General features: G+C 42.8%; 1 protein-coding gene across 1 annotated transcript in view; it reads left to right on the top strand.

Moving 5' to 3' along the window:
* Nucleotides 1–12,803, top strand: part of PRKG2 (protein kinase cGMP-dependent 2) — a 105,393-nt gene that overhangs the window by 73,294 nt on the left and 19,296 nt on the right. Inside the window, exons 9-13 of the mRNA XM_087724006.1 lie at nucleotides 21–89; nucleotides 4,650–4,748; nucleotides 8,062–8,212; nucleotides 9,404–9,540; nucleotides 12,223–12,312. Coding sequence (XP_087580132.1) covers nucleotides 21–89; nucleotides 4,650–4,748; nucleotides 8,062–8,212; nucleotides 9,404–9,540; nucleotides 12,223–12,312 — 546 coding nt within the window. The remainder of the gene's footprint in view (nucleotides 1–20; nucleotides 90–4,649; nucleotides 4,749–8,061; nucleotides 8,213–9,403; nucleotides 9,541–12,222; nucleotides 12,313–12,803) is intronic.

Here is a 12,803-nt window from a genome sequence, read left to right as displayed (position 1 = left end):
GGATATGTTTCTGTTTACAGTGACGATGTCAGGTCCGCTAATATAATTGCAGATGAAAATGACGTGGAGTGCCTTGTTATTGACAGAGAGTAAGTATTGTTCTCGGTTTTCCTCCCTTTTTTTTTTCCTAGCCTAAATTTGGAGGAGGTGGAATTAGAGGGAGGGTAGCAAAACTCCCAAGTGAATGACCTTTGAAGAGAAGGGGGAAATACAATAGATCAGGTACCATGAGCCATGGTGGTGCATTGGTTAGAATGCAGAATGTAATATTGCAGGCTAACTCTGCCCATAGCCAGACGTTTGATCCTGATGGGCTCAAGGTTTACTCGGCCTTTTCCTGAGGTCAGTAAAACAAGAACCCAGATTGTTGGGGGCAATAGGCTGACTCTATAAACCGCTTAGAGAGGGCTGTAAAGCACTGTGAAGCGGTATATAAGTCTAAGTGCTATATCTACTGCTACCCTGTTTCCCCAAAAATAAGACCTCCCTGGATAATAAGCCCAATCGGGCTTTTGAGCGCATGCGCTAAAATAATGCCTCCCCTGAAAATAAGCCCTCCCTGAAAATATCACAACACAGCAGCAGCCATGAGGTGACCACGCTCGCTGCCTCCTGCACCTCAAAAATAATAAGACCTCCACGAAAATAAGGCCAAGGACTTATTTCGGGTTCAAAAGTAAATAAGATCCGAGGTGGGCGAGGCCTGGCTGCAACTATCTGAAGGTAAGTAGTAAGGCAGCTCCACGCCCCCCCTAGTCCCACCTTAGTTTAATTTTTACCTGTGCACCTTGGAGAGGGGGTCTTAATTAGGGCTTATTTTGGGGGTAGGGCTTACATTGGGCGCACCAGAGGAGGTATTTATCAGGTTCTGACCGCTTCTGGAGAACCAGTAGCAGAAATTTTGAGTACTTGGGCGAACCAGCAAATGCGACTTCTGGCTGGTCCCTCCCCCATGTATTCTTTGCCTCCTGAGTCCCACTTGATCGGGAGGGAATGGAGATTTTGCAGTATCCTTCCCCTGGAATGGGGAGGGAATAGAGATTTTGCAATATCCTTCCCCTGGAGTGGGGAGGAAATGGAGATTTTACAATACCCTTCCCCCTGGAGTGGGAGGGAATGGAGATTTTACAGTATCCTTCCCCTGGAGAGGGGAGGGAATGGAGATTTTGCAGTATCCTTCCCCCTGGAGTGGGGAGGGAATGGAGATTTTGCAGTATCCTTCCCCTGGAGTGGGGAGGGAATGGAGATTTTGCAGTATCCTTCCCCTGGAGTGGGGAGGGAATGGAGATTTTGCAGTATCCTTCCTCTGGAGTGGGGAGGGAATGGAGATTTTGCAGTATCCTTCCCCTGGAGTGGGGAGGGACTGGGGATTTTACAGTATCCTTCCCCTGCCATGCCTACCAAGACACACCCACCAAGCCACACCACGCCCACCACGCCACGCCCACAGAACTGCTAGTAAAAAAATTTGAATCCCACCACTGGGGCATAAGTATAAAAATCAAGCTAGTTCTTAGTTTCTGAGTAAGTTATATTTTCGGGAAACAGGATCGTTGTCTAAAAGGTACTTTAATAGGAATGGAATGGTTCTTGTTTACTACATTTCTATTCAGCTAGCTAATGACTGGGGAAATATGGCCCTTGTATGACTTGTGGACTTCAACTCCCAAAAAGTCAGCCAACTTATCTCCAATTTTTAAATTTCAATTGACTTTTTAATATAGTGACTCCTGTATACAGTGAAAACCCCTGGAAGAGCAGTTAGCTGCTTTGTGTATTTATAAAGGCAGGAATTTCTTCCTTCAAATATATGGAGTTAGACTGACATAACAGGAAATGTATAAATATCTAAGTTATACCCCAGTGAGCCTCAAGCCATATTAACAGGATGAAAATGAAAAAAACAAAACAAAACTGTGAATTAAAAATTGAATTGTAACCCTAAGCATTGTTTCAATGTTAGGCAACGCAGTATTTTATAACATTACTCAAACATTTCAGCAGAACGTTGCCTCTGTTTTGAGTTGAGTGGTATTTTGGTACTTAATTGGGCAGTATTGATTTTACCATGGCCGCACTTTCTGTTCTTTGATCTTTGTTAGCATTTATATGGCTTTCAAATTTAATGTTACTGTTAATTATATATCTTCCAGAGAATCTTGTATTTCAAGTGCAACTGGGGGAAAAAATATCTAAAATAACTTTAATGTGGCTCATTTGGTCTTTTTCAAGCGCCTTTGATTTTTTTTCCCCCCCCAGTCTAGGCAGAGAGCAAATAATGATTTTTATCAGGTTCCTGGTAGGCTGCGTTATACAGCTGTTGATCTGAGTTGAGTTTTGTAGATCCCGAGTTGGCTGGGTCTGTAATAGAGTGATAATTGCCTGCAATCTTCCTCACCTTTGAAAGGTGCAGTTGGATTGTTCAGAGAATCACTTTATTGCAGCCATGTGCGGTGACTGCTGTGAGTGATATTCTTTTTAATCATGGAATCACAAAAAGGCCAGACCTCTGGATATTATTCTATTTATTCACTGCACTTTACAGCAGCAGCTGCTGATGCTTTCTGTTACACTGTGATTGTTGTTATAATTGTGGCTGGGTTCACAAGTCATGTTAAGTTTGTTTGGCTTTGACTGACCGTGTTGCTGAACAGCTGTTGGCCCTTAGTCAACTAAGCACGGCTAAGCAAACCGTATCTTGGTTAATGCATTAACCCAGCTTTACTCTCAGTGAGATGTTAGACCACTGATGGTGAAACCTTTCAGCACTGAGCTCCCAAACTGGAATGCGTGTGCATGTGCGTGCATGGGTGCTTGCTGGAGCACCGAAACCCCCAAGACCGGCTAGCTGGCATCCACATACCTGCTTTTGGGTTGTTTTGGGGGCTGTTTTCAGGTGTTGCCCTGGTATTTATTTATAGGGGGAAAACGTCCGGACCAAACACAATTTCTAATGTTGGATTTCCCCCCTTACCAGAGGGAGCCCCCTTGTGGAGTACTGTGAAGCCGTTACCATGGCAACTCCACTGTGCTGCACAGTAGAAGCCATTTTATGGCAGTACAGCAGAAGCCATTTTAAGGCACAACGGGCTGTATCTTAACAGAACACACACCCTGAGGGGTGTTAGGAGTGTCTTACCCCCACAGTATTTGTTCCCAGGGAATAAGTGAATTGAAAAACGGCCCATCAAATGGCCTGCTTTTTGGCTGTTTTCAGGGTGTTTTTCTAGTTGTTTTTGGCCCAAAAAACAGCCTGAAAACAGCCGGAAAAACAGGCACATGCACTCCAGAAACCAGAAGAGCAGCTGGCGAAGGCACATGTGCCCATGGAGACGGCTCGGCATGCTACCTCTGGCACACATGCCATAGGTTTGCCATCATGGTGTTAGGCTAACCTTTGCCATTGATTGAGAATTCTGGATCTTGCAGTCCCCCATATTTGTGGAATATCAAATTATGGGAGCCCTTAGGTAGTACAAGTTGGATACTGTTGTGGCCCACCAGCGGCCAGCACAGCTGGCAGCAGATTCGGGCAGTGAGGAGGTTGGGGAGGAACATGGGCCAGTCCTGGAGTCTGGGGAAGGCTCTGATGAGGGCTCTGTGTTGGAGGCAGAGAGGGGGCCAGAGCCGTATGCCAGTTATCAGCTGCCTTCAGAGTTAGACATCAGTGAGGCAGACAAACAGCTGGAGCCTGTTCCCAGTGTGTGCATGCACAAAGTGGCCAGATGAAGGGAACAACTAAAGAACAGGAGTGGACTTGGGAGTAAGGCCACAGGTGGATAATGAATGGCTCCTCCCAGAGGAAATAAAAGAGGAGCAAAAGGGGAGTGGAGTTTGCAGGAGACAATTAGTTTGCTTAATTGGTTAGTTTTCAGGGTGTGGGGGAGCCAGAAAGTCCATTTGCCTTTTGAAAAACACTTTTGAGCTGACTACACTTGATGGGATTTAAAACCTTTGTGCAGCAGCGGCCAAAAAAGCCAACACAGTTCTAGGCTGTATAAATAGAGGGATAGAATCAAGATCACGTGAAGGGTTAATACTACTTTATAATACCTTGGTAAGGCCACACTTGGAATACTGCATTCAGTTTTGGTCGCCACGATGTAGAAAAGGTGTGGAGACTCTGGAAAGAGTGCAGAGAAGAGCAACAAAGAGGATTAGGGGACTGGAGGCTAAAACATATGAAGAAAGGTTGCAGGAACTAAGTATGTCTAGTTTAATAGAAAGAAGGACTAGGGGAGACATGATAGCAGTCTTCCAATATCTCAGGGGTTGCCACAAAGAAGAGGGAGTCAAACTATTCTCCAAGGCACCCGAGAGTAGAACAAGAAGCAATGGGTGGAAACTAATCAAGGAGAGAAGCAACTTAGAACTGAGGAGAAATTCCCTGATAGTTAGAACAATTAATCAGTGGAACAGAAGTTGTGAATGCCCCAACACTGGAAGTCTTTCAGAAGATGTTGGATAGCCATTTGTCTGAAGTGGTGTAGGGTTTCCTGCCTAGGAAGGGGGCTGGACTAGAAGACCTCCAAGGTCCCTTCCAACTCTGCTATTGTATTTGTATTTGTATCTCCCTAGAAGGCTGCTGCAATGTATTTTTTTTCCTAGCCAAAGGCTCTGTTTTGACTTCCTTCCCGTTGTGTTTGCAGAACTTTTAATCAAACCGTTGGAACCTTTGAAGAACTTCAGGCCTACCTCGTGGGTTATGTGGCGACGTTGGCTCGAGATGATGAAAAAAGGCACGCTCAGTAAGTCTTCCCAACCGGTTTTTGAAACTGTAAGGAAGGTAATCTCAGCAAATGTTGTGTCGAATTAGATGGAATTGGAAGCAGCGGGCTTATTTAAAAAAAAATACACAACAAATCCTACCACCTCTGGTGTTGCGACTTTGGTAAACCTTTTGGCCAACCCTTTGAAGCTTAAGAAAATCAACATGCATGGATCAACACTTAGGAATGATGGTAAACACAAGGTTTTGCTTTAATGAATATAAGATGCTGCCCTTTTCTTCCAAATGTTTCCTGCAAAATTGTCCAGCAATGACACATTCTAAACCAGCTGTAATTTCATATCTTGGCCTTTAGTGTGTCTTCATAGTGCATGTAAGTGACAATTACCTGGCACTTTTTCAAGCTTCCAACATCTTTCCCATAATTCAGCGTCCTCACTTCACCTTCTGCTCTTTACATAAGTAAGTTCAATTTGGATTCCCCGTACAAGAGGATAGGAAACTCTTAAACATGCAGGTATAAGAGCCAAGGTGGCGCAGTGGTTAAATGCAGCACTGCAGGCTACTGCTAGATCAGCAGGTCAGCGGTTCAAATCTCACCGGCTCAGGGTTGACTCAGCCTTCCATCCTTCCGAGGTGGGTAAAATGAGGACCCAGATTGTTGGGGGCAATATGCTGACTCTCTGTAAACCGCTTAGAGAGGCCTGAAAGGCCTATGAAGCGGTATATAAGTCTACTGCTATTGCTATTGCTATTGCTATTGCTATTGCTATAAAATGTTTGCAATCTTAGGTTCAGCATCCTGCTAGTCACTTCCCCTAAAACCAGACAGACTCACCTGGCACCAGCAAATTTGTGCCGTCCCCCAGGGCAGACCCACTGAAGCTGCCAAGAGTCAAGAAATCTGGAAATCCAGGCAATTTAAATCAATATAAGGGTTTATAAGGGTGTATAGTCAAGGCTATGGCCTTCCCAGCTGCAATGGATGGCTGTGAAAGTTGGACCATAAGAAAGGCGGAGCGCCAAAGAATGGAGGCCTTTGAACTTTAGCGCTGGAGAAGACTCCTGCGAGTCCCTTGGACTGCAAGGTGATCACACTGGCCAGTCCTAGAGGAGATCAACTCTGACTGCTCTTTAGAAGGCCAGATCCTGAAGAGGAAACTCAAGTACTTTGGCCACCTAATGAGAAGGAAGGACTCCCTGGAGAAGAGCCTCATGCTGGGAAAGACGGAGGGCAAAAGAAAAAGGGAATAACAGAGAAGGAGGTGGCTGGATGGAGTCACCAAATCAGTCAGCGTGAGCTTATATGGACTCCAGAGGATGGTAGAGGACAGGAAGGCCTGGAGGAATGTTGTCCATGGGGTTGCAGTGAGTCAGACACAACTTCGCAGCTAACAACACCAAGGGTTTATTGCAAGCTTAAGCTTCTCAACTGTGGGCGTAAGTTAAGGACTACCTCTATTGAATTCCTGATTGTACAGCCAACTTGCATCCTTAGGATAAATATCTTCAATTTCAAGGGCTCTGTAAATGCTACAGGCTGATCTTAGCAAACTGATCCTGTTGAACGAGATCAGTCGCGGAGCTGCAGTTATTGTGACAGAAACACAAATCAACAGGCAAAAGATACTCTCCTTCCCTTTGTGGTGACATCATTAAAAGGCATCTTTGCCTCAAGCCCTGTCTTCTTGGTCTGACATCAACCTTCTGCATGATGCCTTGAAGAATCAAATCCCTACACGCATGTAGAGGGAGAACGGACTCCCTCCCCCCCTTCTCCCATCCACTCCCCTGCAGTCAACAAAACCCTTCAATGCCCCCTTGAAACGAATCAGGATTTTCTTTTCAAACGGTGAAAAACATGGATTGTTCCTTCCAGTGCTTTCCAGCCTGCGACTGAATCATCTCCTTCCTCACAGCTACCTGGGGTGCCCATGTATGCATAGAAAGTCAGAATAATAAATTGTCAGATCCCCTCCATTAGATAATTAGGAAAGAAGACCACGAGACTCCATGAGTAGAAATCAAGTGTACTTTTACTAATTATAAATGATTAAAGGCATAGCGAAGCGAAGTCTGAGTATTTAGGCGCGAAAGCGATTGATATATAGAATAGCCCATTCCCCACCCCTTGGCATCCCAGTTCCAGTCCAATCATAATTCTCTCAAGTGTCAGGTGTGAGATAACTTCAAAAGGCACCACGAAGATGGAATGTCGGTGCCGTTAGTCCTGGCGGGAATCTCCTACGCAGGCGTAGTCCGACAGGCAGCTGAACTCCAGAACCTTCTCCAGCACAAAGAGTAACCCCTCCCAAATACCATGCCCTCCCTCCCCGTTTCATGGCAGTCGAAGCAACAGCAAAGCAGAGGCTGACATAAATTCATCATGAACGTCATGAGATCCGCCATCCTAAACCATCAGGATGCTAATTCCCAAATACGTATTGCTTTCCGCTACTGTGTTTCACGGTAACAGGAAGGGGAGGGGGGGCAGAATGTCAGAATGCTTAGGAGGTCTGTCTTATCTGCGTTTCCTGGTAAAATACATGGGAAAATCCTACGGGGGGGAATTTTGACCCTGGAAAAAAAGACAGCTAGGTCTTCTTTTTGGAGGGTTCTAATTATTGACTCACCTTGCGGTGGTGGCAGTGACAGCCAATAGCAATAGCAATAGCAATAGCAGTAGACTTATATACCGCTTCATAGGGCTTTCAGGCCTCTCTAAGCGGTTTACAGAGAGTCAGCATATTGCCCCCAACAATCTGGGTCCTCATTTTACCCACCTCGGAAGGATGGAAGGCTGAGTCAACCCTGAGCCGGTGAGATTTGAACCGCTGAACTGCTGATCTAGCAGTAGCCTGCAGTGCTGCATTTAACCACTGCGCCACCTTGGCTCCCGCTGCTGGCCCACTTCCTCTGCTGCCGCTTGCCGCCACTCACGCGCATCACCCTGGCCTTCGTTTTGCTTTTAGATGCCTGCCGGAAGGCATCTGCAACCGATAACATACAAAATTGGTGATCAAGCCAACTGGCCCAGGAGACCCTGCATAAGGCAATAATCAGTGGTGGGTTCCAGCCGGTTTCAGCTCTGACTGAATCCTTCCCCACCATCCAGTCAGAGCTGAAGAAGCTTCTTGGATGAGAAGCGAAAACGTCTTCAAAGAAAAACCAGGGAAAGTCCAGTTGCCTCCTGAAAAAAAGCACCTTTTTTGGGATATTCGGAAATTGCTTTTCGAAAAGCTAACCCACCATTGCAGAATTTCTCACTTGCGGGGGCTGAATCAGACTGGTCATTTTATTTTTTGTTGTCTTTTTTTTTTAAATTAATGCAGAGTCTCTTCCGTGGAGCGTCTCCCTCGCAACGTCTCTCTGGAGATGATTCAGTTGAAAGAAAAAGTTACCCAGTTTCCTGCCTCCTGCCCTTTCCAGCACCTGGATATCGTCGCGACTCTGGGGGTCGGTGGATTTGGGAGAGTTGAGCTTGTAAGAATTAAGCGTTTAAGCCTCTGATTTGTGATCGGGAGGGGGGATTTGATACACTTTTGTGCTTCGCTTATGTTTCATTCCTTATGACATACATGTATGTATGTATATATGTATGTATGTGTATATGTATATGTAGTCTCTATCTATATCTGTCTGTCTATCTCTATCTTTGTTTAAACTATCTGTTTATCTATCTATCTATCTAATCTAATCTAATCTAATCTAATCTAATCTCTCTGTCTGTTGATCTGTCTGTCTCTCTGTTTATCATCTATCAATTCTGTCTGTCTGTATATCTCTAGCTATCTCTGTTTATCGTCTGTCCATCTGTGTCTGTCTGTCTGTCTGTCTGTCCGTCTATCTATTTATCTCTCTCTCTCTCTCTCTCTCTCTCTCTCTCTCTCTCTCTCTATCTATCTATCTATCTATCTATCTATCTCTGTTGGCCTGTCTGTCTCTCTATCTTTGTTTATCATCTATGTATCTATTCTATGTCTGTCTGTCTCTCTCTCTAGCTATCTCTGTTTATCATGTCTGTCTGTCTGTCTACCTTCCTACCTTCCTACCTTCCTTCCTACCTACCTACCTACCTACCTACCTACCTACCTACCTACCTACCTACCTACCTACCTATCTATCTATCTATCTATCTATCTATCTATCTATCTATCTATCTAATCTATCTCTGTCTGTTGGTCTGTCTGTCTCTCTATCCTTGTTTATCATCTATCTATCTATCTATCTATCTATCTATCTATCTATGTCTGTTGGTCTGTCTGTCTCTCTATCCTTGTTTATCATCTATCTATCTATCTATCTATCTATCTATCTATCTATCTATCTATCTATCTATCTATCTATCTATCTAATCTATCTCTGTCTGTTGGTCTGTCTGTCTCTCTATCCTTGTTTATCATCTATCTATCTATCTATCTATCTATCTATCTATCTATCTATCTATCTATCTATCTATCTATGTCTGTTGGTCTGACTATCTCTCTCTGTTTATCAGCTATCTAGCTATCTGTCTCTATATATCTGTCTAGCTATCATCTATCTAACTATTGGTGGAGGGTGCATTACATCTTGGATTCTATTCTATTCTGCTGTTATTCTGAAGAACTTGAGAAAGGGAGAGAACTCATGTTTATGATTCTGACATCGTATTTTCTTTTCTGACGACTCCAGGTGAAAGTTAAGAACGAGAACGTAGCATTTGCCATGAAATGCATTAAGAAGAAGCACATAGTGGACACCAAGCAACAGGAACATATTCACTCTGAAAAGAAAATTCTAGAAGAGGCCTGTTCGCCCTTCATTGTGAAGTAATTTTTAAATTATTTATATAAACCTATTTCTTTTAAAAACAAAAGGTCTCTTGCAAAAAAAAAAAAAATGACCAGGTCTGGATGGAGCATCACTGTTTTCTTCACACTCTTCCAGAAACCATGAATCTCATTATCACTCTCCATTCCACAACACGTTGTTGTTCCCTGCAATTCCCTCTTGGGTTGTATTTCAAGAATTGGGAACTTGTGACAATATAAAAAAGTTGAGGATAGTCGATTCATTGTCCTTTCATCACTCATCACATAGAGTGAGTTGTTGTGGAGAACTTTTTTTTATTAAAGAGTTTTAATAAGTTTTACAAATATTTCCCCTTCCCCTTCCCTCCCTCCACCCCAACCCTACCTCCCCCCAACTTCCCAGAGCAAAATTCAAGGTATAAACATTTAACAATCATACACTAACACAGGCTAACTAACTTTAGCAACCTATCTTCTCTTGTACTTTAACTCCCCTTTTATTAAGCTACCGTTAAGTAAATTATAACGTTCCTTGTTCATTCATTCATAAGCTAACTGAAATTTCTTAGTCCGATATTTATTTTGAATCTAGTCAATCCATCTTCTCCATTCCAACTTGTATTTCTCATCTGAATGGTCCTTCAAGTATGCTGAGATTTTGGCCCTCTCTACTAAGTTTATTACTTTTAACGTCCATTCTTGGATAGTAGACAATTCTTCCTTCTTCCAGTACTGCACCACCAACAATCTTGCTGCCGTTGTTAAGTCCAGAATCAAATTAGTCTCTATAACTGTACAGTCTGTGATTATACCTAACAAGAACAACTGAGGGGTGAACCTTATTCTCTTTTTAAGAATATTTTGAATAATCCACCATATTTTTCCTCCTGTTTGTATCCCTCCCCCCCTTACTTTGGTTTGTGAGCCGCCCTGAGTCCCTCTGGGAATAGGGCAGCATAGAAATGCAATAAATGAAATCAAATCAAATATTTTTATCCAAAATGCTTTAACTTTTTTACAAGTCCACCATACATGATAATACATAGCGTCAACACAATCACATCTCCAACATTTGGGTTGTAAATTCGGATACATACAAGCTAGCATAGAAATGCAATAAATCAAATCAAATCAAATATTTTTATCCAAAATGCTTTAACTTTTTTACAAGTCCACCATACATGATAATACGTAGCGTCAACACAATCACATCTCCAACATTTGGATTGTAAATTCGGATACATACAAGCTAGCTTTTTGGGGATCTAGATGCCATCTATAAAACATCTTATAAAAATTCTCTCTGGAGAACTTTTCATGGAAGCTCTTATACACAGGTAGTCCTTCACTCACAACAGTTCATTTAATGACCATTCAAAATTACAGTGGCACTGGAAAAAGTGACTCGCGAGCACTTTTCATACTTACGACTGTTGCAAGTATTCCCACGGTCACATGATCAAAATTCAGATGCTTAGCAAATGACTCACGTTTACGACGGTTGCAGTGTCCTGGGGTCATGTGATCCCCCCTTTGTGACCTTCTGACAAGCAAAGTCAATGGGGAAGCCAGATTCACTTAACGGCCGCGTCACTAACTTAAATAATTCTGGTGATTCAAATGAGAAGAAAATGGGGCAAAACTCAATTAACCAACGTTTCACTTAACAACATAAATTTTGGGCTTTCCGTTCCAACTTGTGATTTTCCAAGTAAGCGAGCAATCTATGCTAAGCGTGTAATATACTCAAAATGGAGAATTCATACTCAAAATGGAGTTTCAGATTTTACCCAAATAATCCAGGTTTCTAACCTTATTCTCTCATTGTCCAACGTACAAGGAGTCTCTTGTCTACAGGTAGGACACTATCATATTTCATTCAATTGCCCACGATTATCCTCAACTGAAAATGATTTGAATCTGAATGATTTTTATAGCAAGCTTTATGGAAGGGATACATTTTCTCCTGAATTTCATGCAAGACCTCAAATTTAGCATTCTACAAGGCATTCTACAAATTACCTTTATTCTACCCAGTTTTTAATCCTTGGTGATTGTTTATGAATATTCACCTGGTGTCAGCACTCCTCCATTAGATAATTAGGAAAGGAAAACCACGAGACTCCATTGATAGAAATCAAGTGTACATTTACTAATTATAAATGATCAGAAGCGTAGCAAAGCGAAGACTGATTATTTAGGCGCGAAAGCAAATGATATATAGAATAACCCATTCCCCACACCTTGGCATCCCAGTTTACAGTCCAATCATAATTCTCCCAAGTGTCAGGTGTGAGATAACTTCGAAAGGCATCACCAAGATGGAATGTCGGTGCCGTTGGCCTTGGCGGGAAACCTCCTCCGCATGCGCAGTAAGACAGGCAGCAGAAACTCCAGAATCCTCCTCCAGCACAATTAGTATTCCCCTCCCAAATCCCATGCCCCCCCTCCCCATTTCAATGGCAGCCGAAGCAGCAGCAAAGCAGAGGCTGACACCTGGGTTGGGTTGAGAAATATTATGTTCTCATTTTACTCAGAGACTCCAGGATTTTTTGGGGGCTGGGGTGGGGTCAAAATAATTATTCCGCCATGCCCACAGCGCTATAGAAATGTGATTATTGTTATGTTACATACAGTACGTGTTATCTTCAAGTAGAAGAGTTTGCATGTTGCTTCTTTCTTTTTTTTTACTTTCTTCAGGTTGTATCGCACCTTCAAAGACAACAAATATGTTTATATGCTCCTAGAAGCCTGTCTTGGAGGTGAGCTATGGAGCATCCTCAGGGACAGGTATTATTATTATTGTTGTTATTGTTATTGTCATTATTATTTACTTTATTCATTAAACATGAAACTCAGTCAACTGAACATTCAATAATGCATTATTATTATTATTATTATTATTAGCCCTTTTTTTTTTTCATTTCATTTTAAAGAACATCATTGTAAAGGGTGGGAAAATGTTGCGAGCCATACAATTGTATAGAATTAAAAGGTTGGAAATTTGCATTATAAAGAAATCAACTTTGAAAGAATTTGGCCTTCAGTCAGCTGGATAACATGTGTTACAAAGTCATGGTTGGGAAAAAATATTGACAAGCTGAAAGAGTTAATACTGGATGATCTAAGACAGGGGTGTCAAACTCGATTTCATTGAGGGCCGCATCAGCAGAAGTAGTATTCAGCCAGTTCTGACAGGTTCTGGAGAACCGGTAGCAGAAATTTTGAGTAGTTCAGAGAACCGGCAAATAGGCTGGCCCCGCCCCTGCTGCCTCCCAGCT

Source organism: Thamnophis sirtalis, unplaced genomic scaffold (assembly GCF_051295495.1).
Source record: "Thamnophis sirtalis isolate CommonGarterSnake01/CBP01778 unplaced genomic scaffold, rThaSir2_p1.2 scaffold_10, whole genome shotgun sequence".
Classification (NCBI taxonomy): Eukaryota; Metazoa; Chordata; class Lepidosauria; order Squamata; family Natricidae; genus Thamnophis; species Thamnophis sirtalis.
Note: the sequence above shows the minus strand (reverse complement) of the source record. Positions and strands in the feature narration are given on the sequence as shown.